At 37.0% G+C, this 26,795-nt stretch overlaps 1 protein-coding gene across 1 annotated transcript in view; it reads left to right on the plus strand.

Moving 5' to 3' along the window:
- GPC5 (glypican 5) overlaps positions 1 to 26,795 on the plus strand; it is a 683,554-nt gene that overhangs the window by 264,828 nt on the left and 391,931 nt on the right. Inside the window, exon 3 of the mRNA XM_047855862.1 lies at positions 6,552 to 7,246. Within this exon, the coding sequence (XP_047711818.1) occupies positions 6,552 to 7,246 (695 nt within the window). The remainder of the gene's footprint in view (positions 1 to 6,551; positions 7,247 to 26,795) is intronic.

The following is a 26,795-nucleotide window of genomic DNA, read 5'->3' on the forward strand; positions in this document are numbered from 1 at the left end:
CCAACAGTCCATTCTCCACACAGCAGCCACTGTGATCCTTTAATATACAAACTACATCATGCTCTTCATGTTTTATATTCCCCAGTAGTTTCTCATTCCACAATAAAATCCAAATCCCTTACCATGGTCTGTGAGGCTGTTCTGATTTCTCTGACCTTTCATCCCTTCTCTCACTCACTGGTCTACAATCACATTGACTTTCCTCCTTTTTGCCAGTCAACAAGCTTCTTCACACCTCAGGTCCTTGCATTCTAGTTCCTGTGAACTCACTAACCACACCCCATCTGCTCATGGCTGGTTTATTTACATCACTGAGGTGTCTACTCAAATGTTCCTCATTGGAGGCTTTCCTACTCACCTTATCTCAAATGGTCAATCCAGAGAAAATGAATTTGCCCAAACCAATTTACTAAAACATTTTTTTAATGTGCCAAATAACCGAGTATTACAGTTTTATACAACAATCCTATATTTGTAGACTATGTTTCTGGGTTTATTTTAAAGATTATTAGATTTGACTTAAAGTCTTCATCCTATAACAACTTATGAAACAATCTACAGTGAGTTGTTTGACATTGATTTTAACTGTTACGTAAGTGTTTAATTGAGCTTCAATTCTTGCTAAAATCATAAATTGATTTCCAAACATAAATGATTTTAAAATGATACTAGTAATAAATGTGAAGCACCATGATAACTGAATTAGTGGGGAGGGAAATGAGGGAGAAAAGTTGAGAAAGCATTTTTCCATGCAGTGCTTGTCTGAGGAGACCAGATTAATTACTGATATGTTAATTTTTGGTGATACAGATCAATATTCTATTTACTATTTATTTGTATAGCTGACTAATTTCTGAAGAATGATATTATAAATCATACCGCATAACATTTAAACATGTCATTAAATTAATATTGTAGAAAGCTTTTATTACACATTTTATTTTGTGGAAAAGTGGAGGAAATATGCAAATATCAAAGGGATGAATTCAGTATAAACAATTCCAGGCTGGAGAAATTGGTAAGACCATATTAAAATTATTGGAAGCCATTTTGTTAAAAAAAAAGGCAGAAGGAGTTACAGTTCATTGTAATGTGTATGTGATAAAAACTGGTTGAGAAATTGCTCTTAAAATGATCACTACCTATCTACTCATATACCTACAATTCATTTCAGAGGAAAAGATAGTTTTTGGCACAGACTACCTCTGAAGTTTCAGGGTAGTAAGGAATTATCTATGATAGTAACAAAATTTGTGACTTGAGAAATGTAATGCACAAATATGTAAATTTGCTCTGAAAATTTCTCTTCAACCCAGGTACATACTGTAAAATCGTCTGATTATCCACAGTTGATATGATTTAATATTTCTTCATCTATTTCATTGCTATGTTTGAGAATATCTGGGGTCTTAAATTGTAATAGACACTTCAGACTTTGTATCTTAAAATGTTCATGTATCAAAAATAAAATAATAAAAATATGAAACGGGTCATAAAATGTCTGTTCATGTCATGCAGGAGAGGTTAGTATAACAGTAATTTCGCGATCATTACATTTTGAAATCCTCTTTATCATTAAGGCAATAAAAGCCCTATAAATATTGTTTCTTCCATTGTAAAAATCTACCTGCATATAAGTCTTCACTGATTTTGCAATTTGTCAAGTTTAATTTTAAATCGATATCACCTTGTTTTATCTCCACTAGTTGTATTTAAGTTTAAACCCTTGGTTTAAGTGTCAGTAATCATTTGTATGTACTATAAAATGTCTCTAAAGGGTATGTGGGCTGAAGAAAGTTGATGTAAGTTTCTTCTCATAGGTGTTTTGTTATTAAATTTTCACAGAATGTTAATGTTGAAAATTGAAGTGGATTCACATAAACTTCATGTATTCCAACTTCGCTTTCTACTTAATGAGATGATGCATAAATTAATTCTCTCATGAAGCCAGGAGAAATTACATTTTTTATTCAATCACTAATTAGATTGCATTTTCTTATTGAACCTACCACACTTAGGTATGGAAAGGAAAGCTGGAAGTTTTATGCCTTGGTAGACTTGATGTGATACCACTGAGAGGAAGAGCTTATTGAAATTCTCAATGAAAAACAACAAAAAGATTTTTTTTTCCTAGTCTGTTTCCTAAATTCCTTAAGGAAGGCCTAGCAAAGGTTTAATTATTTTCAACGTGTGTTATAATTTTTGGCATATCAAAAGAAAACTGTTATTTGTATAGCTTAGGTGAGGGCTATGTTTTACTTACTAAAACTTTGTAATGAAAGGAACTGTATAGTTTCTCTTTAATAATGAAGTAGAGATGATGAATTATTTAGCATCTAACCTCCCTTGGATTTGTAAACACTGATTTTATATATGGATTATTATTTTGCAGAACCACAAAATATTTGGGTTATTTGACAATTCTTTTGGCAAGTTTAAATTCTTGTTAAAATCATAATACCGATTCCATAAAATGGAAACACTCAACTCTATGATAAACACAGTAAGACAACAAAGTGATGGGTTTGTAAATTCAGAGTTAATACAAACAACTAATTTTCATAAATTCAACTTCTGATTTTACCAACTTTTTAAAAAAAGATTAACACAGTCATCAAGTGGATTGGCTTCTAGATTATTCAGTCTCTGATATAATTGTTTATATATTAACATTTTATATTAGGATAAAAAACTCACAAAAGTATGTTTATCCCTAATTCAAATGTATACAGAACAATTGTTTACATTTTCATCATTGATTGGATTTAAAAAATATTTAGGATCACAAATGTATACATTGAAAAATACTAACATATGGGGACACCTGGGTGACTCAGTCAGTTAAGCATCAAACTCTTGATCTTGGCTCAGATCACAGTCTCATGTTTCTTTGGATAGAGCCGTGCTTTGGGCTCTGCACTGCCAGTGCAGGGTCTCTTTGGGGTTTTCTCTTTCTCAGTCTCTCTGCCCACTCCCCCACCCCCCGCTGGCTCTCTCTTTCTCAAAATAAATAAATAAACTTAAAAAAAAATACTAACACATGTTTAGGGTTCAGCTAACTGGAATGTGTCAATATGAGATTTAACACAGATTGAAAGTAAAATCTTTAATCGTGATGAGTTAGTAGCATACCAAAAAAATATTACAGGGGCGCCTGGGTGGCTCAGTCGGTTGAGCGTCTGACTTTGGCTCAGGTCATGATCTCACAGTCCGTGAGTTTGAGCCCTGCATCGGGCTCTGTGCTGACAGCTCAGAGCCTGGAGCCTGCCTCAGATTCTGTGTCTCCCTCTCTCTCTGCCCCTTCCCTGCTCATGCTCTCTCTCTGTCTCAAAAATAAGTAAAACATTTAAAAAATATTACAGAATAAGTTCATTTAAAAAAGCTATTTTGTGTTTAGATATTCAGGAAATAATCAGAATGTTGATATTTGAGCACATGTCTTCTCTTATTCAAAGATTAGCAAAAACAATACGTAGTTATGAAAACTAAAATTTTAATTTTTACAACATAAAGTTTTAAAATGTTACCATGATAGGATTCCTAACATTTTAATACATTCCATTATATTTTGTTTTAAAAATCTAGATCAGGGGTGACTGGTTTGCTCAGTCAATTAAACCTCTGACTTTGGCTCAGGTCATGATCTCATGATTCATGAGCTCAAGCCCCACATTGGGCTCTGTGCTGTCAGGTCAGAGTCTGGAGCCTGCTTTGGATTCTGTGTCTCCCTCTCTCTCTGCCTGTCCCCCACTCGCAGTCTGTCTGTCTCTCTCTCTCAAGAATAAATAAACATTAAAAAAATTACAAAAAATAAAAAAATAAAAATCTAGATCAGAGAAAAACTACTCTGAAATAAAATAAAAAAAGAAAATGTAAATATTAAATATATTATTTTTAATATTGTTTTCACAGAATACATTTGCAAAACCTATTTGTTATAGCAGCTGAAAAGACAAATTTCATATACCCCTGAATCATAGTAAGTTATAGATTACTGGGGCTCAAATTTTTAAAGAAACCTTTTATTTTTTTTACTTTAAAAAATTGTGTGTTTGTACACCACTTAGAGTTGGCAGAAATCAGATGGAACATTTGTATTTCCTGGGGTAGCTTTCAACCTTTATTGCACTGAGAATTGTGTGGCAAGTATCAGCTGCACAAACAGGTCTATAGCATACACCTTAGAAAAACTGGCGGAAAGTATGTAATCGTGCCTGTGGTTTTGGTCTCTTTAAATTTACACTTATCTTTAAAAAATGGCAAACATTGCTATTTAACCATTACTGGCAAATAAACTCATTTTCAATCTACCTCATAATTTTTGGCCACACATAATTTGCTGAGAGATGTGAGCCTATATTATTGAGAAAAATATAAGCTTAGCAGTTTTATTTTATTTCAGCCACAGGTTTAGCTCACTTGCCACACGCACTCTTGAGGGTCTGTGAAAGCAGAGTGCAGTGGCTGACATCGCAGCTGTGGGGTGAGACTGTTTCAGTGGAATGCTTGCTGAACCACTCTATCAAAGCAGAGCAAACATTTTATAGATTATCTGTGAGGGCAGTTTTTCCAAAACTGGTTAGGTTGACAGAATCATGGGGGCTGCTTGTTAAAGGGAGATTCCCAAACCCAAACAGACCTACTGGGTTGTAAACCCTAGTGCAGAGACCTGGCAATCTGTATTTTCCTCACCCAGCCTAGGTGATCAGGCGATCTCACTTGGTAAAACAGCTAATCTCACTTGAAGCCTTCAATTGCTCACATTTTTGTTGAATACATAGTATGCAGCCTACATTCTAGAGAGCACCGGGGATGCCTTCTCCTTTACAGACTAAAGTCTGTAATCCTCTATGTTGCAACAGAGTGACAGCCACCTTTAAAAACTGCTGCCTTTCATGGTAGGGCACATGCTGTTTTATTTTAGTTCAGGCTGCTGTCACAGAATACCATAGACTGGGTGCCTTATAAACAACAAACATTTATTTCTCATAGTTTTGGAGACTAGGAAGTCCAAGATCATAGTGCTGGCAGATTCATTGTCTGGTGAGAACCTACTTCCTGGTTCATGGATGGTCATCTTCTGTGTCCTCACATAGCAGAAGGAGCAAAGGAGCTCTCTGGAGTCTCTTTTATAGAGGCACCAATCCCATTCATGAGGGCTTCACGATTCATGAACCTAATCACCTCCTGAAAGCCTCACTTCCAAATGTCATCCACGTTGGAGATTAGATTTCAACATATTAATTTTGGGGGAGGGGTGAACAAACATTCAGTCCGTAGCAGGCATCTTGTTATATCCCACTAAAGTTTGAGACCCAACATTAATTGGTCTCAGAACAGAATCAGAATACATGGGGCTGTATTTTACCTCTCGGTGCTTTTCGTAAAGGTGCTTGGTTTGGTTTGTTGTTGTTTATTTGTTTTTAGGAAATGATGGCATATTCATGACACAGTTCCACTTCATTAGTGGCTCTCACTGCACTTCTGCTTTTTATTATTTCATTTTCATTCTACTGTCGTTCCATCTCCTTTTATAATATATTCAATGGTCTGATTACTGAATCATTGTGTGGTCTTTTACAACCTAATTAAAAATAACGATGAGATTGGGGTTATGGGAGATAATTTTATTGATGTATTTTACAATTAATTATGTATTGATAACAGTCCAGCATCATTATTTATTATAATTAGGCTAATTATAAAATGTAATTACTAGAATAGCCAAGGTGTTCAACTGCTGCCTAAAGCTATCATTTTGAAATATAACTCTTGCTTACCGATTACCTCAACCTTCCTTAATTTGTGGATAAATTATTCTCTATTTCTGTGGAGAAATTGATTTGGGAGCATCAGTTACTTAAGTGAGAAAATAAAATGTCCCACAGTTAAGTCTTTGGAGATCAGATGATGAGAACAACAAAACAGTGTTCAGAAGATGGTCACATGATTATTTTCGTCAACTAATAGAACTCATGACTCGCCTACTACTTAACAAGGTTTGCCAGTTAGGGCATTGTTTAATCATGAAATATTTTGCTTTCTTTTTCATTTGAACCTGGTAGGAATTCTAATGCAGTAACTAGTGTATAATCTACTAGCTTTCATTCTGGAAAAAAAAAATTGAAAAAGCGTAAAAGTACAGTAGGTGGTGAATCAAGCATCTACCGTCGGTCTTTTATAAACAATGAACCCATGGTTGGAAATAATCTTCTCATCGACGCTTTTCTTCTGCCATTGGTGGGTGGTGGATGACCATGAAATAAAGTAAGTGGGAAACCACCATATCGTAACTTCTTTTTGATTTCAACACTTTTTGATTTCTATACATTTGACTTTAGGAAATACATCTCATAAAACTTGCATGGTGTGTGTGATGCCCACTGTTGACCAACCTTTATCCTTGGAGCACTAAATTGGGTTCAGTAGGCTGAGCATTTTCCCATTTGGGTCCTTAAGTTGGGTAGGATGCTACTGTCTGGAGCAGACGGATGGACAGTTTCAGCGTGTATACTAAGCCTTTCCATGTTTTACCTCTGCTCTTGTTACAGAAACCCTCGAAAATCTCATCAGACAAGCAGAGAATTACACCAGTATCTTCTTCTGCAACAGCTACAGAAATATGGCCTTAGAGGCTACAGCTTCAGTTCAGGAGTTCTTCACTGATGTGGGGCTCTATTTGTTTGGCGCAGATGTTCATCCTGAAGAATTTGTAAACAGATTCTTTGACGGTCTTTTCCCTCTGGTCTACAATCACCTCATTAGCCCTGGTGTGACGGACAGTTCCCTGGAATACTCAGAATGTATCCGGATGGCTCGCCGGGATGTTAGTCCCTTTGGTAATATTCCCCAAAGAGTGATGGGGCAGATGGGGAGATCGCTGCTGCCTAGCCGCACATTTCTGCAGGCACTGAATCTGGGCATTGAAGTCATCAATACCACAGACCATTTACACTTCTCCAGAGAGTGCAGCAGAGCCGTCCTGAGGATGCAGTACTGCCCTCACTGCCAGGGCCTGACTCTCAGCAAGCCTTGCATGGGGTACTGCCTCAACGTCATGAGAGGCTGCTTGGCACACATGGCAGAGCTGAATCCACACTGGCATGCCTATATCCGGTCATTGGGAGAGCTGTCAGATGCCATGCATGGAACATATGACATTGAACATGTGCTCCTGAACTTCCACTTGCTTGTTAATGATGCCGTGATGCAGGCTCACCTCGATGCACAAAAGTTATCGGAGCAGGTAAGCAGCCACTCCACACTCCCTGACTGATTTCTTAGAACTCGAGGGTTGGCCATATACATAAAATTAAGTGACTATAAGCACATTATTATGTACTTTAAAATTATGGCAACTTGGGGCGCCTGGGTGGCTCAGTCAGTGAGCGTCTGACTTTGGCTCAGGTCATGATCTCACAGCTTGTGAGTTCGAGCCCCATGTCAAGCTCTGTGCTGACAGCTTGGAGCCTGGACCCTGCTTTGGATTCTGTGCCTCCCTCTCTCCCTGCCCCAACCCATTCACATTCTGTCTCTGTCTCTCTCAAAAATAAACATTAATTTTTTTTTAATTATGGCAACTTAATGAGTTAATACATTAGGAAATAGTAGGAAATTGTGTGGGTTTCCATATTTGATTCAAGATTTATTTTTTATTGGGGCACCTGGGTGGCTTAGTTGATTGTTAAACTCTTCATTTCAGCTCAGGTCATGATCTCTAGTTCATGGTATCAAGCCTTGCACTGGGCTCTGTGCTGACAGTACAGAGCTTGCTTGGGATTCTCTCTCTCCCTCTCTCTCTCTGCCCCTCCTCTTTTGTTCTTTCTTTCTATCTCTCTCTCAAAAAAAAAATATTTTTTATATCTTACAGTAAAATATTGGTTAGCTACTTTCCCCTTTCTCTCCAAGTAGAAGCCTTCTCATAGGATTAGTTCAGTGAGGTAGAGAGGACTCAGGTTTAAAATGGGGACCCACATGGATTTGAATCTGCATTCTGCCAGTAATTCTCAGATGCCTTAGACTCTTTGAGCCTGTTTCCTCATTGATAAAAAGAGAATAGTAGCACATAACTTTTAGAGCATTCTTTTTTGGGAAGATAGGCAATATGTATGCAAACTACCTAGAATGGTGCCTTTTACTAAAAAAAAATGGGTAGTTATTGTTAGCATTTCAAAGGTTTTCAACACTAAAATAGACATGCCAATTATATTTTCATTAAATGAAAACTTGACAGCTTAATGTTCAGAAGTGTTTCTTCAGAGACTCTTCAGAATCTGTCACAGTGATGGTGTAATGATTTTTGAAAATGTGGTATATGCAACATCATGGTGTTTTATTCCAAGAAGATTTTAGGAAGTTTTTGAAATAAAATCATCAAGTAAAAAGGCCACAAGAGTTTTCTATTTTTCCCACCTTCTGTAGAGCCATTTTCTTACATATTCACAGGCTCCTTAGTAATATTCTCATATCCCATACAGTGAAGTAGGACATGTTGCTGATGTTTATCCTAAATCATTTCTCCTGAAACAAAATTATACTCCTTGGTGCTGAAAGAAGACCTCTCCCCATTGTGGCACTAATTTATCAAGTTAATAAACCTCCTAATCATTAGCATTGGAAGTTGGTTTTCTCAATCAATTTCTAATAGACATTGGATCTGAAAATCTTTGTGCCCAATCACCTCCTCCCCCTTTCTTCTTAACTTTGTGCCCAATCACGTAACTCCTCCTTTCTTTGCAGGGCCTGTGTGAGCCTGTAAGGTCCCCTTTGGCAGATTAGACATGGTGCCCTCTTTAGGTGGATGCCACACCATTGTGTGGCTTGGCAGGTAGAAAGTGAGCTGGATGTCAACTCCTGCTTCCTGATTTATTCAGCTGGATGTTTTTATATAGTGAACAAGGTTCCCAACCATATGCACTGGTCCAGATCTTTCTTCAATCTGTCCCTTTCTGGAGATCAGATAAGTACTAGAACTTTTGGAAGGGATATAATAAACCAACTCAAAGTGAGACTTCTAAGGTTTCAAGTATTTCATAATTATGGGAAATAAACCTTTAGATCCAGGAAACAAATATTAGTATTATGATATTGAGTATCTCCAGAAGGGAAAACAGGCACAAGAGCTCTGAAATCAAGTCCAGATTTGATATTAATTTGAGGGCATGCCATGTAATCTCAAAGGGCCAGAGTTTTCTAATATACATAAGTAATTAGGTTTCTAAGATTCCTTTTACTATCTGTTTTGAAAACTGGAGGGCCTTTCTGTATCCTTAAAATCTATCACATAGAAAATTATCTATTTTTCCTATTTCAAACACTAAACTAACCAGGCTCATACTTCGATAAACCTGTTTTTAAGTCCTGACTTTGCTATTCACTGGTCGTGTGGCCTGGGACAGCTACTAAAACCCTTTGATTCTGTTTTGTCCTGTATGGAGAAGGTAGAAATGGTTCAAGTGGGAAAATGTCGGTAAGGCTCTGACATTGGTAGACACCAGTACCCGAAATGCTTGCTTTATTTCTTTGCTTATTCTAAGTCCAGCCTGAGCCAACCTCGGGGAAGCAGGTTACTTTAGAATCTCAAAGAGTGAGAATCATCATTGTACTTGTGTTTTATAAAAAAGTTTTAAACAAAACTTTTGTCATATGAAACTCTGTGGTGAATTTATAAAGAACATTCTTTTCTTTTAGGCAAATCGTTTGATTTGATATAATCAGTAGTCCTAGGACTATCTTGAGAAACATCAATCATTACTAATAAGTTGTTAGATCCTTTTCTAAATAAAACAACTGAGATTCTCTTTTTTAACATATGGCAACAGAAAAAGGAGATACTACTGACTTTAAATTCCTTGAAAATTGACTCATTAATATTTATTTCTGCCAACTTCAAAGTGATTTATAAGCTGTTTATCAAGCTTCGATAACCAGTTCACACATCAATGAATTTAACAAATTCAAAATAAATTACTGGAGAGCCAGCAAATAATGACTTTCTCACATTCCCAAAGCAATCTCTGAGATCTAGGACTTCCAAGTCTAGTCCTCAATAAATACATATTTTCACTTTAAGAAATCCATAGAGGTATCAGCTGTATCATATTTCCATTGGATGAATTTCAACTGGAAAAAAAAAATGTTACCAGTTTCCTGAGGAAAATCATGAGTCTCTCCTGTTTAATAAGCTGTTAGGGAAACAAAATTTAATTTACAATAGGTATTTTCATTTTATAATTATTCTGGGGATTAAGACAATAGTTAATTTAATAAAGCATTAACAGAGAGCCAGCAAAGTGTAGATATTAAAAGCGCTGGCTCTACTGTCAGACTGGATTTCACAGGTGCTCTGCCACTTACTGGCTATGAGTTTGGGCATTTGATTATTTAATCTCTCCTTTCCTTAGTCTCCTCTGTGGTGAAATGGGGCAATAATACCTACATCATAGAGTTCTCACCATAAAATGAGCTTTCACACTTCGATTAGTGTCTTATACATGTTAAATGTTTAAATCCTACTAATTCTTATCACTACTATAATCACTACTAATTATTTATCACAATAAATAATTATTATTTATGAATGCTTTGTTGATTTCTGTGGTGTTTTAAATGCTCCTAAAGCAAACATACCTTTCCTAATGTGGAATAGAGTTGAAAAAAATATTATAAATTGTCATTTAATGTAAGCAAATAATTGTAAAGATTTTCCTTGAATGAGGAAAAAAACTGGAATTTTCATAAAACTTTATACAACACTATAATGTGCTTTTAATATTAATTAATTGATATTAATTAATAATATATAAAAATCATTTCATAATCATTCCTAATGTTCAGAAATCATTTAATGATCAAATGATTTCTTGTGAGGAAATCATTTGCTTATTTTATAAAATAACACTTTATTTTTTGCTATTAATTACACATAGCATATTATTTATTAATATAATTTAATATTTTAACTTATTAGAAGAACCCAGAACCTGTGTTAATTTCAGTGGTTCAACATCTTCTAAATGGAGCAAATATTACTAAGAAACTCAACTGCACATTGATTCTATACAATTTTAGAAACGAAATGGTTTTTTTTAACTTTATTGACATATAAATGACAAAATCACATTTTTATTTAAATATTTGATAGAATTCATCAGTGAAAACATTTAGAACTGGGCTTTTTGTTTTTCTTTCTTAATTTTTAAATTACCAATTCAGTCTCCTTACTTAACACTGGTCTGTTCAGATTTTCTATTTTTTTCATAATTTAGTTTTGATAGGTTCTATGTTTCTAGGAATTTACCTGTTTATTTTAGGTTATCCTGTTTGTTTGCATATAATTGTTCATAGCTGTCTCTATGACCCTTAGTATTTCTATGGTGTCAGTTGTAATGTCTCCTCTTTGACTTATAATTTTATTTATTTGAGTCTATATTTTTTTTTTAGTCTAGTAAAGATTTGTACATTTTTTTTTATCTTTTCAAAAGTCAGCTCTTAACATCATTGATATTTTCTGTTGTTTGGTTTCCATTTCATTTATTTCTGCTTTGATCTTTGTTATTTCTTCTGGTAACTTTCGGCTTAGTTTATTCTCTTTTCCCTCTGGTTTCTTGAGGTGTAAAATGAGGTTGTTTATTTATGACTCCCCCTCCCACCCCACTGCCCTTAATATAGGTACTTATCACTATAAACTTACTAGCTAGCACTGCTTTTGCTGGATCTCATAAATTTTGGTATGCTTTGTTTTCACAGTTGGGAGTTGGGGTTTCTCTCTGGATTGTATGGCGCCTTGCTGAAGGTGGGATTTATAAGTGTGTCTCAGCCTTTCTTGTTTCAGTGTAGGTATTTTCTCATTCACCCAATGTGCTCAGCTAGTTTCTGGAATTCTTTCAGAGGAAATTTCTCTATGGGTAGTTGTACATTTGGTGCATCTGCAGGAGAAGGGGATTCAAGAGTCTCCTACGTTGCCATCTTAGGAATTACTACCACAAAAAGCTTTTTTTTTTTTAAAAGTCTGTAAGGGTTTAGAAACATAATTTCCAACAGTAAAAGTCCTAATTTGTATTTTTAAATAGATAATCAGTTTTTCACATCTCTTACCTATGCACTATTAGTAGAGATTCAGCTGGTTGCATTCAAATTACTTTAGAATAGCTATTCAATTCAATTTTAATACCTATCAAAATTGAGTTTAAGGTGAATTGTACACACTAGTGCACTCTAATTAAAGTATGTTATTGAGATAACTAATACCTCATCACTTCCTCTATACACATTCACATTTATCTGCATCTGTAGAATTAAAGCATAATAAATTAATCATATGTTTTTAGGTATCTCAATGATATTCTTTCACATGAATTGAAAGGCAAATTAAAATAGTAGCCTGCATTATTTCTGGTAAGGCACTAATTTTGTTCTTATTTATACAGTTTCCTAAAAATCACTGTTATATGATTTTGTATAATAGAGATTGTAAGGCAAGTAGGGTTGAGGCAACACGTTACTCTCTCAAGGCTGCATCCTTGATATGGTTCCTAGTGTGGGGATAATGGAGAAAATGTACATTCCAGGGACAGGGGAGAGGGTTAAGATGCTCCAAATGTCTGGGTCCAGCTCACATGTCAGCCTACAGTCATGTCTTCTCAATGACCACCTCCAACGTTCCCCAAGATGGTGTTATCTCTGAGGCAAACTTTTTTTTTTTATGAGCTTTCATTCATGTGTATTTTTGCATTTGACTGCCACAGAATAAAAGGCTGTGACTCAAGGTTATAAATCAACCACCTATGGACACATTTTATGGGTAGTCATTGAAAGTACATCCATAATATATTTAAAGATACCATTTTAACCTTTGCCTAATTTTTATTTAACTTATGTAGAGAGATAGTGTTTAACTTGGGATTAGTATGTTATTCAAATGGACTCATTCTTCTGAGAAGTAAAACCGAAGTTCCACATGAGAAAATGGAAAGGCGTAAGAATTAAATTAGTAATAATTGAAGGTGAAAGATACAAATTTCTAGACGTAAAAGACGTCTCAGAAAAAGTCCAATCATAGTGGACCAACCGGAAGTAGAAAAACCTATAAGCTAATAAAGAAGGAAAGGAAGATTTCATGAGATCACGAGAGGCCATCCAATCCAAGTCATCATCGTATGCAAAGATCACTTCAGAACGTTTTACCTGCTTAACTCTGCACGCTAGGTAGTGATAGGGAGGTTGCTGTGACAGAATGGTGGCAGTAGTATGTAGCCGTAATTAGTGGATTCTCCTCCCAGTACTAGGCCCATTGAGTTCTTTTCAGATGTGGAAAGAGGCAAACGTTTTTTGGCCAGAGAGGTAAGCCAAAGGTTCTATTGTCCAGTGATTTTCTACCCAAATACATGCTATAGTATATAGAGATAGTTCTATAACATGGTTGGCCTCTGCTGGTAAGAATTTTCTTCACATGCTTGGTTAGATCTGAATCCTTTATCTTTTGGAGATTTGCCCCCTGCACTTGTGGATCATGGGGGGAGGGGAGGTCCAGTTTGGCCCTTTGATAATGTCTCTGGAACTTGAAATGATTTCCAGTGGTGAGGGTCAGTCATGACCCAGGTATCTCATATGAGGTAAGCCTAAATATTTTTAAGAAACACATTAGACAATAAGCTTGTATAATTTAAAGATCAATATTTCCTAAGGCTTTGGTATTGCATCCAGTGTTGCATGATTAATTTGTGCTTTTATCTATGTGAGAAAGATTATAGTCTGATTTTCTTGTGAATAAGTACTGTTAACCATGATGGTTTATTTCTACCTAATTTCCTAAGAGAGGAATAATTATTAAATGTCTTGTGAAGATCTGAAGGCCTATAAAGGGCTATTATTATTATTTTTTTTGCCTGTTTTCCTGACATCTTCTTTCCAGACTATTCATTCCTGTTTTATTCAATTCTTTATAGGCTTTCCTGTTAGGATCACTATTTTAATTATACAACTCTGTCTGGCTCTTCTGGAGAACTTGCTGACTCAAGATGGAGTTAGCCAGACGGGAGGAAGCTTGGGGGTATTGGTGGTGGATACTGGGCATGGATCTTTTCATTTTCTCACCGTCCCAGTCACATGCTCCTCCTTCTTCAGGGATCTGGCATCTGGAAGATTCCTGCCTGTGGCCTCAGGCCTCTGCCAAACGCACTTTTTCTGGAAAACAAATAATGGAAGGGCAGGTTTCCAAACCTTTAATTTCTTCCTCATTCAGTTTTTGTGTCATGTGTGCATTTGCTTTGTTAAGTTATTGATGTTTCTCTGAGCGAACAGAGCTTTTATATCAATAACATGAGCTTTTGTCTCCTGGGAATACGAGGGTCTTAATAATACCCAGTGGTTTTTAAAAAAATGTTCTGAAGCATTTTTGATTGAATTTTGAAGTGTGTAACTGTTCATATGCATCACTGATGTTTTTGGGTGGTTTGGAATAATTCTCCATCTCAAATGGAATAAATTCTCTCTAAATTGGACACTGTATAAAACCATATTTCCTTTTATTGATTAAGTTCAAGAAGTATATGATATTTTTTTAAAATTTTTAATGTTTTTATTTATTCTTGAGAGAGAGCGAGAGAGCGAGAGAACACAAGCAGGGGAGGGGCAGAGAGAGAGGGAGACACAGAATTCCAAGCAGGCTCCAGGCTCTGAGCGGTCAGCGGGCCTCGAACTCACGAGCCATGAGATCGTGATCTGAGCTGACTCGGACGCTCAACCAACTGAGCCACCCAGGTGCCCCAATGATATTTCTGCAGGAATTGTTGCCTCTCCCTTTCTGAGTGTTTTCTGAATATAGCAAAGCTTTCTTGGTTGGAAATTTTTCAAATGGTTTTTAAGTGCATGGATTATCTTAGCCTCTGCAGTTAATTTTGTGTACGCTTGTGTTCCTCAAGAGTTTGTAAACCGGTACTAAACTCAGTCCCCGTAAATCAACAATCCTTTGGCTTCACCAATTAAAAAGTCTCCATTTTCTGATGTGTCCATTATATCCGATTTCATGATTGCACAATCCATGCTGTCTTCCTCAAGAACAGCAGCCCAATTGCTCATCTCTAGCCAACTGTTCACCTAGAGGCTTGGTCTGACTCTCTTTATTATTAAGGACTCACTCCATGGGCAGACTTTCATATTATTTTTTCTCTTTAGTAAATTTCCCCACTCTCTGCTTCTGTTTTTGAGATTCGCATGAAAGCAATTTTACGCTTTTCCGAAGACTAGAATTTACCTCCAAAGGTTTTGTTAGTGCTGTCTGAAGCTTTTCTCCATTCTTTGGCTGGATTTTGAAGGCTGTTTTGGTTGCCACTTTGCTGAGTTAGCTTTGATGCTTCTTCGAAGGCGTTAGTCTTGCTTATAATGTCAACCATCATCTGAACTTGTAACCATTTATATTTTTCTCTTTCCCAATGCTTCCTAGAAGTACCTGGTTTAAGTTCAAGTAAAGAATGGTAGCTTCCTAGCTCTTTATTCGTGGTCTTCATGTTTACTATGTCCTATAGAAAGTTTTAAAGTTTGCTTCTAAAATAGTTGATTTAAGGTCTCCAAACTCTTTTACAAATTGACAAATATTCTCAACTTGATATTTTTACTCCAGAGGGACAGACATTCCAGTGGCCACTACTTTGTTTCACCTTGCATAAAAACAAAAGGTTTTTTTTTTAAGTTTATTTATTTTTGAGACAGAGAGCACAAGCAGGGGAGGGGCAGAGAGAGAGGAGGGCAGAGGATCTGAAGTGGGCTCCACGCTGACAGCAGTGAGCCCGATGCTGGGGCTTGAACTCACAAACCATGAGATCACGACCTGAGCCGAAGTCGGTCGCTTAACCAACTGAGTCACGCAGGCACCCCATAACAACAAGTTTTAACCACGAAAACCCCCATCCTGACTGTAACAACCACCACGTGTCACAGTGTTCCCTGGGCTGTTGCACCTGGCACAACCCCCACTGCTGGGCCTGGAGCCTCCAGGATCAACATTGCACCGAGCACTGTGGCCATCAGTGGAACTTCTGTGGATCCAAAGGCCACTAATGGCACACCTCAGGTTGCCATGACTCTGTGGCCACAACATAGCACACAGCGCTGAATTGACAGTTCTGCCCAAAAACCCAGGGCAGACCTCAATGGAGGTGGTGGAAGGGACAAACAAGTGTCTACCACACTTTGCCACATCTTAACCCACAAAGACAATGGTCATATCACATGGCCCTGGTGGTATAGACTATGGTCTGTAGGCTGGGGCAATTGCTTAGCAGCTCTGGACATCTGAGACCTTCCCTGGCTGCCCCAAGAACTAAGCAGGGAAATGTCTCTCCATATCTGTAATTATTCTTATTTGGGAGGCTGCACAGTGGAGGGTTGCATGTCTCCATGGCCACTTCTATAAACTTTTCATTTTGTGTCTTTGAAGACCTAATCCAGCTGATGATCAGAAAAGAGTGTCTCAGGGCTCCCCTTGGAATGTTTCTAGGTGGCCTTGAATGTGTGTGGGGAAGGAAGCATGTGAGATGTATTAGGAGAGGCTCTGGGTAGGGTCTCTTCCATTTTCACATTTAACAACTAAGGAAAAAATAAGAGGACTTTTCAAAGTCTTCCATCTCAGGAATGTTCAATCTAACCATGGGATGTTTTGCTCGTCTCCCATTTTTCTCCTGGGACTGTGCCCTTAGGGCCTGCATGGACCAGGATGGCTGGAGGCTGACATCTGACTCTTCAACAGCTGTCATTTGAGAAAGGTAGAACCTCCCACTTTAAAAACTGAAGCTTCTGGCTTCCTTCTTCTATTTTTAGGCACTCTTTGTGTTCATTTGGAGACTAGAATAAGCAGATGAGACACTGTTGCAATTACTACTGCAACTGTTGTAAAACCACCAAGGCAAATGAAAACAGGGATAGAAATAGAAAGCCCCATCCAGTGCATGGTGGGTATAAGAGGGTCAGTGTTAACCTATGTCCTAAATTCTTCAATGACCTTTGAGCTGTCTCTGTCTGTATGATATGGACAGTCTGATTTGAAGAAGATCTCACCTTACTCCATCAATCAGCAGTCGATGTGATACTGGGTACCACACCGGGCAAGGCCCTGTGATTGTCAAGGTGACCTCCAGGTTTGATCTAGGGGTAGGAAACCTTTACCATCCAAGTGGATAGAGAAGGATTGTAACTGGATTCTCCCATATTGCCAAATGCTATGTAGTTATAATTCCCCTCAATAAAGTAGTATGTCTAAAAAATATATCCAAAAAATTAAAAGAAGGCAAAACATTACCCTGTGCTGTTTTGATAGTTTAATAGGACAAACCACCTGAGTCATCACTAGGTATAAGTAAGTTTTTCTTTTTTACTTACTGTTTTTCTCACTATAAAGGCCATACTATTCTCTGTAAAGTTAGATATCAATTTGCAGAAGATTAATACATTGTAAATAATTTTTGCCCTATTGAATTACAAGTTGTTTTTTTCTGATTGAGAAAAACCCCAAAAAGCCATTATTTTATTTACCTGAAAAGTATTAACCTTATCTTTTATTATTATAACATTAGAATAATATTCTACTGTTCTTTTTTTCAGTGACCATAATGCTAATCTCTTTCCAGCAGCTTTATTGCTGTGTTTATTCCCTCATTAAGGAATTGAACAAGCCTTTCACAATAGCTCTTTATATATTAGCTTTAGAGGCATATTTTTTATCTTTCTGAAAATTATACTTTAATGCATTGAGAAAAAAAGACACTGAAAACATTATTGCTTATAATGGGCAATTTTTTTTTTTTTTTGGTGGGAAGTGACAGAACCTCAAATTCATTTAAAACTTCCTAAGGGAAGGAGTGGATGTTAGACCATATAACTAAAAGGTCAAATGGTACAGATAACTGAAGTTCTGATTTGATCTAGTTCCTACTTGTCAGTGAAGCTTTCGTCTACCTTAGTTTGGTCCTCAGTCAGGCTGTCCCCAGGTGGTAACAACGTAGGCCACAAAACGTCTAAGGTCATCATCTTCTAGTTTAACTAGCAAGAAAAAATAGTACTTATTTCTCATTGATCAAAATCCCTATCCTCTTGCTCATCACTATGATTTTGGGCCTTTTCTTCTTCTGGAGGCATCTATTGGCCCCCTGACTAGCCACCTTTGGGTCATTTTCCCACCCTGGAGCAATAAATGGGATGAGCTCACCTAAACATGTCAAGAAAGAGTTGGAGAGAGTATTTCCAGAGGATGAGTACAGGACAGCAATAAAAGCAGGAAGAAAAAAAAGAAACGAAACGAAGAGGTATACCTTATATTAATAAAAGTTGTCATATATGTTAGGAATGTGCTAAGGAGCATCAACATACATGTAAATAAATTAATATCTGAGCAAAATAGAAAAAATATACAAATTAAAGATAAAACAGAGATAGAAAAAATGTTATGACTATTACATAATTCCAAAATTACGATGGAGTTACTAGAAGTATTTGCTTTACATTCACAAATAGACATCTCTGTCATGTGTTACACCTTCCGAGGTAATGTTTACATAAAGGCACTAATTGATACAATTAGGCAACACATAAATAAAAAATAACCTAATAAAAATAGGCAAAGAGTTCAGGCATTCTCCAAAGAAGGTATGGATAACAGAACATATTACAAGATGTTTTACATACTTAGTAATTAGGGACATGTAAATCAACCACAGTGAGACAATGAGATAGCACTTCACACACCTCTACGATGGTTATAGTATAAACAGTCAACAGTAACAGTGTGGTGAGGCCATGGAGAAATTTGGACACTCATGCATTGCTAGAGGGACTGTAAAATGGTGCAGCCACTTGAGACAAGTTAGGCAATTCTGTATAGAGTTAAACATAGATTACTGCATGACCTAGCCATTCCAGGCTAAGGTGTATACCCAAAAGCACTCAATACATATATTTATAAAAAACATACATAGATATTCATGGCAGCTTTATTTATAGTAGCCAAAAAGTGGAAATGACCTGAATGTTCATCAGTTGCTGAATGGATAAATAAAATGTCATATAGCCATACAATGGGATATTTTTTATAATAAAATAGGAATGAAGTATTGTTACATGCTACAGTATGATTGAACCTTGAAAACATTATGCTATGTGAAAGAAGTCACAAAAGACCACATTTCATAAGACTCTGATCATGTTAAATGTCCAGAATAGCAAATCCATTGACCCAGAAAGTAAATTAGTGGTTATCAGGGGTTGGGGGCGGGGAGCAGAGGGAATGAAGAATTACTGCTAATGTGTACAGGATTGTTCTTGCAGGGGAAAGTGATAAAAATATTGTAAAATTACATAATGATGATGGCTGCGCATCTCTGTCAACATGGTGAAATTCACCGAACTGCACATTTCAAAAGGGTGAATTTTATGGAACATCAATTGTATAACAATAAAGCTGTTATAAAAAAGTTATAATGTATCATTTTGAAAATTGACTCCTACAAAAGGAAACCCAGCATATTCCAGGGAATAATTTTCATTTATAGATTTGTCCTTTTTGTTGGCATATGCTTCTTGAGGCTTTGGGAACTTGTAGGGACAATGTGTCTTTTCATTTGTCATGTACATGACCCACTAAAAGTTTTTTGGAGATATTTTATCATTAATGCTTCAAGGTCCTTCACAGAAAAAAAAATCCCCCACATTAAAGGTGTTGTTTGCTCCACAGATAGTAATCTTTATGACCTTGAAAGACTGCCTTTCTCATTGGAGAAATTTTGAGGTCAGATAAAAATGAAAAGATAGCTAATCTCATTCATTTATCCAGACCTCCACCAAAAACACTTTGTGAGAGTTTTCAGTGCACGAGGGCACTGCTAGACATTGGGTGTAGGCATCCAGCTACATGGTTGGAACTGACAGTAGACTGACTTTTCCAAACCATCATAGTGTCTATTCTCCAAACAGAAGTCAGAATAATCTTAACAAAGCATAAAATAGATTATGCTTGAAATCCTTCATTGGCTTCCTGTTGACCTTAGAATAAAATCTAAAGCCTTTATACTGATCTTTAGTGCTTTGCACATCTGCCCTTTGGCGTCACTATACTCTCATCTCACACCACTCTTAAAAATTCTTTGCTCTAGGGGCACCTGGGTGCTCAGTCGGTTGAGCATCTGACTCTTGATTTCAGCTCAGGTCATGATCCCAAGGTCTTGAGATCAAGCCCTGTATTGGGCTTCACACTGGGTATGTAGCCTGCTTAAGGTTTCTCTCTCTCTCTCTCTCTCTCTCTCTCTCTCTCCTCTGCCTCTTCCCTCCTTGTGCTCTCTATCTCAAATTCTTTGCTCTAGTCATTCTAGAGTTCTCTTGTTTCCTTTAGCATACAATCCTCTTTCTTGACTCTTGTCAGTTAGATTTTTCTGAAAGTAGGCTCTTTTCTAACCATGCCTCCCAACACCTGCATCTAGTGAACACTGATGCTGCTTCTCATTTGGTCTTATATTGGATGCTACTAACCCTGGGAAGCTTCCCCTAGCCTCTGTAGAAAAGGTTGGGTAACTTTGTAGTATATACTAGTACACCAAAATTTTTCCTTTATAGCATTTTGTGGATATTCTGTTATTTGATTATTCATTTATATTTTATATCGATTGTATGTGCCAAGAGGACAGAGACTGTCGGTTGTGTTCATCACAGTATCTCTAGAGTCTAAGTCTCGATGGGCATGTGTTCCCTGATGAATACCTGTTAATCAACAGTGAGTCTTTCTCCTGCATTGCCTGGACTATTCGAATTGTTTCCATATCGATCTCTCTGCTCCACCTTTGCTTTCCCTGTGTCTCTCTGAAAAAAAATGCAAGCTTCTCAGCATGGTGTAGAAGGCCCTCTGTGTAGTGATACCACCCCCTCCCACTCACCAGTCTTGTTTCCCTTCTCCTCACCTGCCCTCCCTTGCATTAACGTTCCAGATTGAAGAATGGCACCCATTCCCCTCAACCCTATGGGACCTTGAATATTCTACTATTTGCATGTAATCAACAAACCCAGAAACTTAACCAGAGAATTCCCTGGGTCTTTTTCATCTCTTTATCCCTTATGCCTTTTAAACCGTCTGGCAATATTTGTTGAACTGAAATGACCTCCGTGCTCCACAGTAGAAACTTCTTGATTAATGCACTGAATTACATTTAATTTCAGGCATTTACAATTTTTCATTGAATCTTAAATTACTAGCATTTCATATCTCCCATGAGAGCACAGCAAGACAATTGTAATAATCTATGATTCTTTTAATGAATGCGCAAAATGCTTCCATTTAAATTTTTATGTAGATAAATACACTGGCATTATTAATATTATATCTGCATTTATCTTAAGACCAGTCAAAAATCCCATTTATCAAATTAGATTACTGGAAATAAGGACAAAGCAAAAATGATAAACATTCAAGACAAATCTTTATAGAAGTGTATATAATCTACTCGACGTAATTCTGAGAGTGGCCCTATGCCATGCCGTCCACCTTCCAGTTCTCATTCAGGAAGGCAAACCTCAGGTGTTTGGGCTTCCTGTTTTGCATACTATTTGGTACCAGGGCAGCCTGAACTGCTTGGGGGTTGGGGTAGGACTGAGGCCGACCGCCCACCCAGACGCCCTGTAGATTCCACACACCAATCTCTAGTTTACAAAATCCTCATGATTCATCTAAGAAGTTCTAAAAACTGCTTTCTGCTCTTCACTAGTATTCTTTTTAGATGTTCGCAGTAGGCCTTTTTTGTTTTGTTTTGTTTTTTGATAAAATGTTGCATGATCCTAAGTTTGGGGAAAAACTACACATAATATTCATCTCCTAGAGAGTATTGCAGGTTATTTCTATGCAGATTAGTGTGTCAAAGGCTCTGATAAATCCTGCTACTTAAAAATATCTGTCAACTACTTTAAGAAAAGCATTTTCAATATATATTTAACCAAGACCCCATATTTGCCTGAATATGTTATGGATTTCTGCTAAAAACACTTTGGAAAATGCTGCTCAGAGGTATGTTTCATGATTTATTGGTGGCTTCAGCCACAAGGAAATTACTTTTGGGGAAAGTTGAAGGCAACGTAGGCTGGTATCTGGCCAGGCAGCTTCAAGTTTAGAGCTGGACTTTTGGCAGCCATGATCCTCGGATGGATCACCTCACATCAGGAAAGGGTCAGTCACCCTAAAATTTACCATGGGCTCTGAGAACACAACCCAGGAACTGAATTCCTTTGAAACTCCATGTGAACTTGATTGAATTGTATTTTCCCAGGTTTAGCAATGTGGAAAAAGAAGACTAAACATTCTGTTGACCTTCTGAAAGTGGTCTCTGTCCATAGAGAGATCAAAATAAGCATATCTAAGATAAATATCTTTGCCTTATGTTATTCTTCTAACTTCACACTAACCATTTTTATTCAATTTCTTAGCCATATAAACTGGGAATTATAATATTCAGAAGGACCGGACCATTAGGATGAATTCTCTAGATTGGATCACACAGCAAAAGCAATGTAAAACTACCAGTTTAACACTATGTATTGTTTGGACAGGTGGTGTTCCCCCACTAACTTGGATGAAGATATAAATGCTTCATAAATGTATTACAAATTCATAATATGTAATACTGATTAGAATGTGATATTTTCATCACTTCTTGATCAAAACATAATATAATTTATTAAAATGCACATCACAATCATCAGTGCCCTTGATAGAGGGTCCCTATTTCCACACTGGGATATTAGAAAGTCCAACTATGGTGTCCCAGCCCAGAAGATAATACATAGAATCTTTTCACCTTACTTTGCTGTTGGTATTTCCTCACGCTGTCCATCAGCCAGTGGGTTTTAGAAAAAAAGAATAGCAGGTATTTCCTAATGTATTTTATACAGAACAAGTCTTTCCTTGTTCAGAGATAGCAAGGGACATACCTACTTTCAATTTTACTAAACTGCCATGTTGGGAATATGAAGATGGGTGAAAAGAAGAGACTGAATTAAGATTCAGAGCTAGAAAAATGCAAGTAAATGAAACACATACATTTAGTTTAATCTACAAGGAAAAGGGATATTTTGAAATAAAACAACTATAAGTAGTTTTACATCTATGAAACTTGAAATAAGGAAGGAAACATTCTGTCCTTTAATGTCTTGGTAACCAGAAGTGGTCCGATGATGGTAATACCTGTAACTTCTTCTCAGCTTTCCCTCTTTTCATATTTCTCACAGTTCCTAGCATAAAAATGAGTGGGGGTAACAGCAATGTCTTTTCTCTTTTCCTTTAATCACACCTTCTCTACCAATGAGTTCAGATTTCTGGGAAAATAAAAAGTGCTTTCCTAGAGTTACTTTCTTTTTTTTTTTTTATTTTTTTTTCAACGTTTATTTATTTTTGGGACAGAGAGAGACAGAGCATGAACAGGGGAGGGGCAGAGAGAGAGGGAGACACAGAATCGGAAACAGGCTCCAGGCTCTGAGCCATCAGCCCAGAGCCTGACGCAGGGCTCGAACTCCCGGACCGCGAGATCGTGACCTGGCTGAAGTCCGACGCCCAACCGACTGCGCCCCCCAGGCGCCCCCCCTAGAGTTACTTTCGAGGACACTTGTCACATCAGCATGCTAGAAATTGATTTTTTAGATTAAATTACCACCTTATTTATATATATCCAAGACAATGTCTGAGCACCAGACCTATATATACAGTTTATTATTTTCACGTTTTCTCAGAATGTCTCAAAGACTCTTCAAAACCCACAAATCCAGAACTGATCTTAACCATCTTGTCTCCCAAACCCAATTACTCTGGTTTCTTCTGGCTCAGTACATCCACCTAGAGACCTAGAAACTACCCTTGACATCTTTGCCTTCACAATTTTTTCAGTCCTGATTCCTATTGATTGCACATCCTAATTGTATTTCAAATATGTCCTAGTGTCTTGTTTATAGCACCAGCCATTATCTGGCTTGAGTGATTACATGCAGGTGTGTCCTTGTTAGACTAATTTTACTCAGTTTCCCCCCACTGCCCATCCCATCTTTTGGCTCACCAGAATAGCATTTGAAAAACTCAGTTGTAACCTCATTTTTTTCAGGATTTAAAGCCCTTCATTGGTAGACTTGGTGAATCTCTTTAATATGACGATCAAGGACTCTGTATCTCTGACTGCCAAACATCTCTTAATTCTATTCCTCCACCAGCAATTTCCTTCCATCCTCAGCAATCCTGGAGTTCTTTTACAGATGTTGATAGACAGTCCAATTTCTTGAGATTCTATTGTACTGAAATAAAACCAGTAGTAGTATTCAAAGACACTGTACCAATACATTTATATGTGTAGCACTGTTGTAACCATAGCACTGTAAACAAATATCCAACAGCAGGGGGAATGCTGAACAAATTAGAACGCAAATGCACCAAGGACGAGTGTACAAGCATCATAGATCGTGAATTTAAGCTACATCAGTTGATGTGAAAGGATTTTCATGTGATATTATGGAATTGAGAAAGTGAAATGACTAGAAGCTTATAAAATATGATCCTACTTTTATAAAGCGTGTGGCTTTTATGGGGGCTATTTTTATTTTTTAGAATTTTTACTTTTTAATTTTTTTTAATATTTATTTTTGAGAGAGAGTGTGTGTGTGTTGGGGGGAAGGGTCAGAGAGAGGGAGACACAGAATCTGAAGCAGGCTCCAGGCTCCAAGCACTGTCAGCACAAAGCCTGACGTGGGGCTCAAACTGACGAACCGTGAAATCATGACCCGAGCTGAAATCTGACACTTAACCAACCGAGTACCACAGGAGCCCCTATTATATTTTTAAATTTTATTCTAGCTTTTTTTAAAAAAAATATTTATTCATTTTGGGAGAGAGCAAATGCATACACACGAAAGGGGGGGGGGCAGAGAGAGAGAGAGAGAGAGAGAGAGTGAGTCTGAGTCCCAAGCAGGCTCCACGCTGTCAGCAGAGTCCAATGTTGGGCTGGAACTCAGGAACCACGAGATCATGATCTGAGCCAAGATCAAGAGTCAGATGCTTAACCAACTGAGCCACCCAGGTGACCCTGGGGGCTTTCTTTATTTTTATAAAAACATATGTATATGTGTATATATGTGTATGAGTTTATGTGCAAAGAGCATGAGCACATAAACATGGGGAAACTAGAAATGGATGCATAATGATTTGCTGCACTTAATTATCTAGGAAGGAAAAGATGCGAGTGGCCATGGTAGGAAGAGTTGGACTTAGAGAAACAAGAAAAATAATAGAAAAATATCAATGGCCTTAAAAAAATAGAATCCAGCATTATGATATGATTGCATTTGTGGCATATGTTGTAAATGTGTGTGTGTGTGTGTGTGTGTGTGTGTGTATCTCTATGTACACATACATAAGTTAGAAACATAAAACTGACATTTGTATATATCTAGTGACTTCTGGCTATGTTCCTGAAATAGGTGACATTTTAGTGACAAAACTTTTTGCAGAGTTGTGTAGAATATAATTACAATTTAATATAATCAGATGATCTATTTAGTAAAATCAGACGTATATCTGCTTATACAGGTTAGTAAAACTGAGAAGAATGCTGTAGAAGGTTAGGCCTCAGCCAATTTGCCTGTGGGAGGTACCCACAGTTAGGAATTGGTATGTGTTCTTCCAGACCTTTAAAATTCATTTATATGCATAAATAAATGTGATAATAGAAATATGTGATATTTTAATTTGAATACCATAAATGATATTTTACTCTCATTTTTCAATTTTTTACTCATAGTATGTCTAGATATTTTCCTCATAACTCTTACATAGTATTTCAAATTATAATATACTATGACTATGCAGTCGTTAAAAACTGATGGACTTTCATTTCTAATTTTTCATTATTCAAAATAAATGATTTATTGAGCATCTTTGTACATGCCTCCTTGTTCTGCACTGTAGTTGTGTCTTTAGCTAAGATACCGTTAAGTAGAATTGCTGGCTGGTAGAGAGAATATACTTTAAAAATTGATAAAAAAACTGCCAGACCGCCCCCTGCCAAGAGCAGATATACCCATTTAGACTTAGGCTAACTATGGAAGAGGTCATGTCCTTTTCAGCACCTTTGCCGATATTTGATACTGTCAGCCTTTGAAATGTCTTCTAGTTGGGTGGATGAAAATTGTTTATAATTTCACAGGTACATATTGAGTCTGATTGGTTTTCATATGTTTTTTTCTTTCTTTTTGTTGTTGTTAATTCTCAAGTTAGCTAACATACAGTGTATTCTTGGCTTCAGGAGTAAATTCCCATGACTCATCATTTACATACAACACCCAGTGCTCCTCCCATCAAGTACCCTCCTCAATGTCCATCACCCATTCCCCTCCCCTGACCCCACCCTCATCAACCCTCAGTTTGTTCTCTGTAGTTAAGAGTCTCTTATGGTTTCCTTCCCTCTCTGCTTTTATATTATTTTTCCTTCCCTTCCTCTATGGTCATCTGTTAAGTTTCTCAAATTCCACATATGAATGAAATCATATGATATCTGTCTTTATCTGGCTGACTTATTTCGCTTAGCATAATACCCTCCAGTTCCATCCACATTGTTGCAAATGGCAAGATTTCATTCTTTTTCATTGCTGAGTAGTATTCCATCACACACACACACACACACACACACACACACACACACACAATCTTCTTTATCCATTCATCAGCTGATGGACATTTGGACTCTTTTCCATTATTTGGCTATTGTCAATAGTGCTACTATAAACACTGGTGTACT

Source organism: Prionailurus viverrinus, chromosome A1, assembly GCF_022837055.1.
Source record: "Prionailurus viverrinus isolate Anna chromosome A1, UM_Priviv_1.0, whole genome shotgun sequence".
Classification (NCBI taxonomy): domain Eukaryota; kingdom Metazoa; phylum Chordata; class Mammalia; order Carnivora; family Felidae; genus Prionailurus; species Prionailurus viverrinus.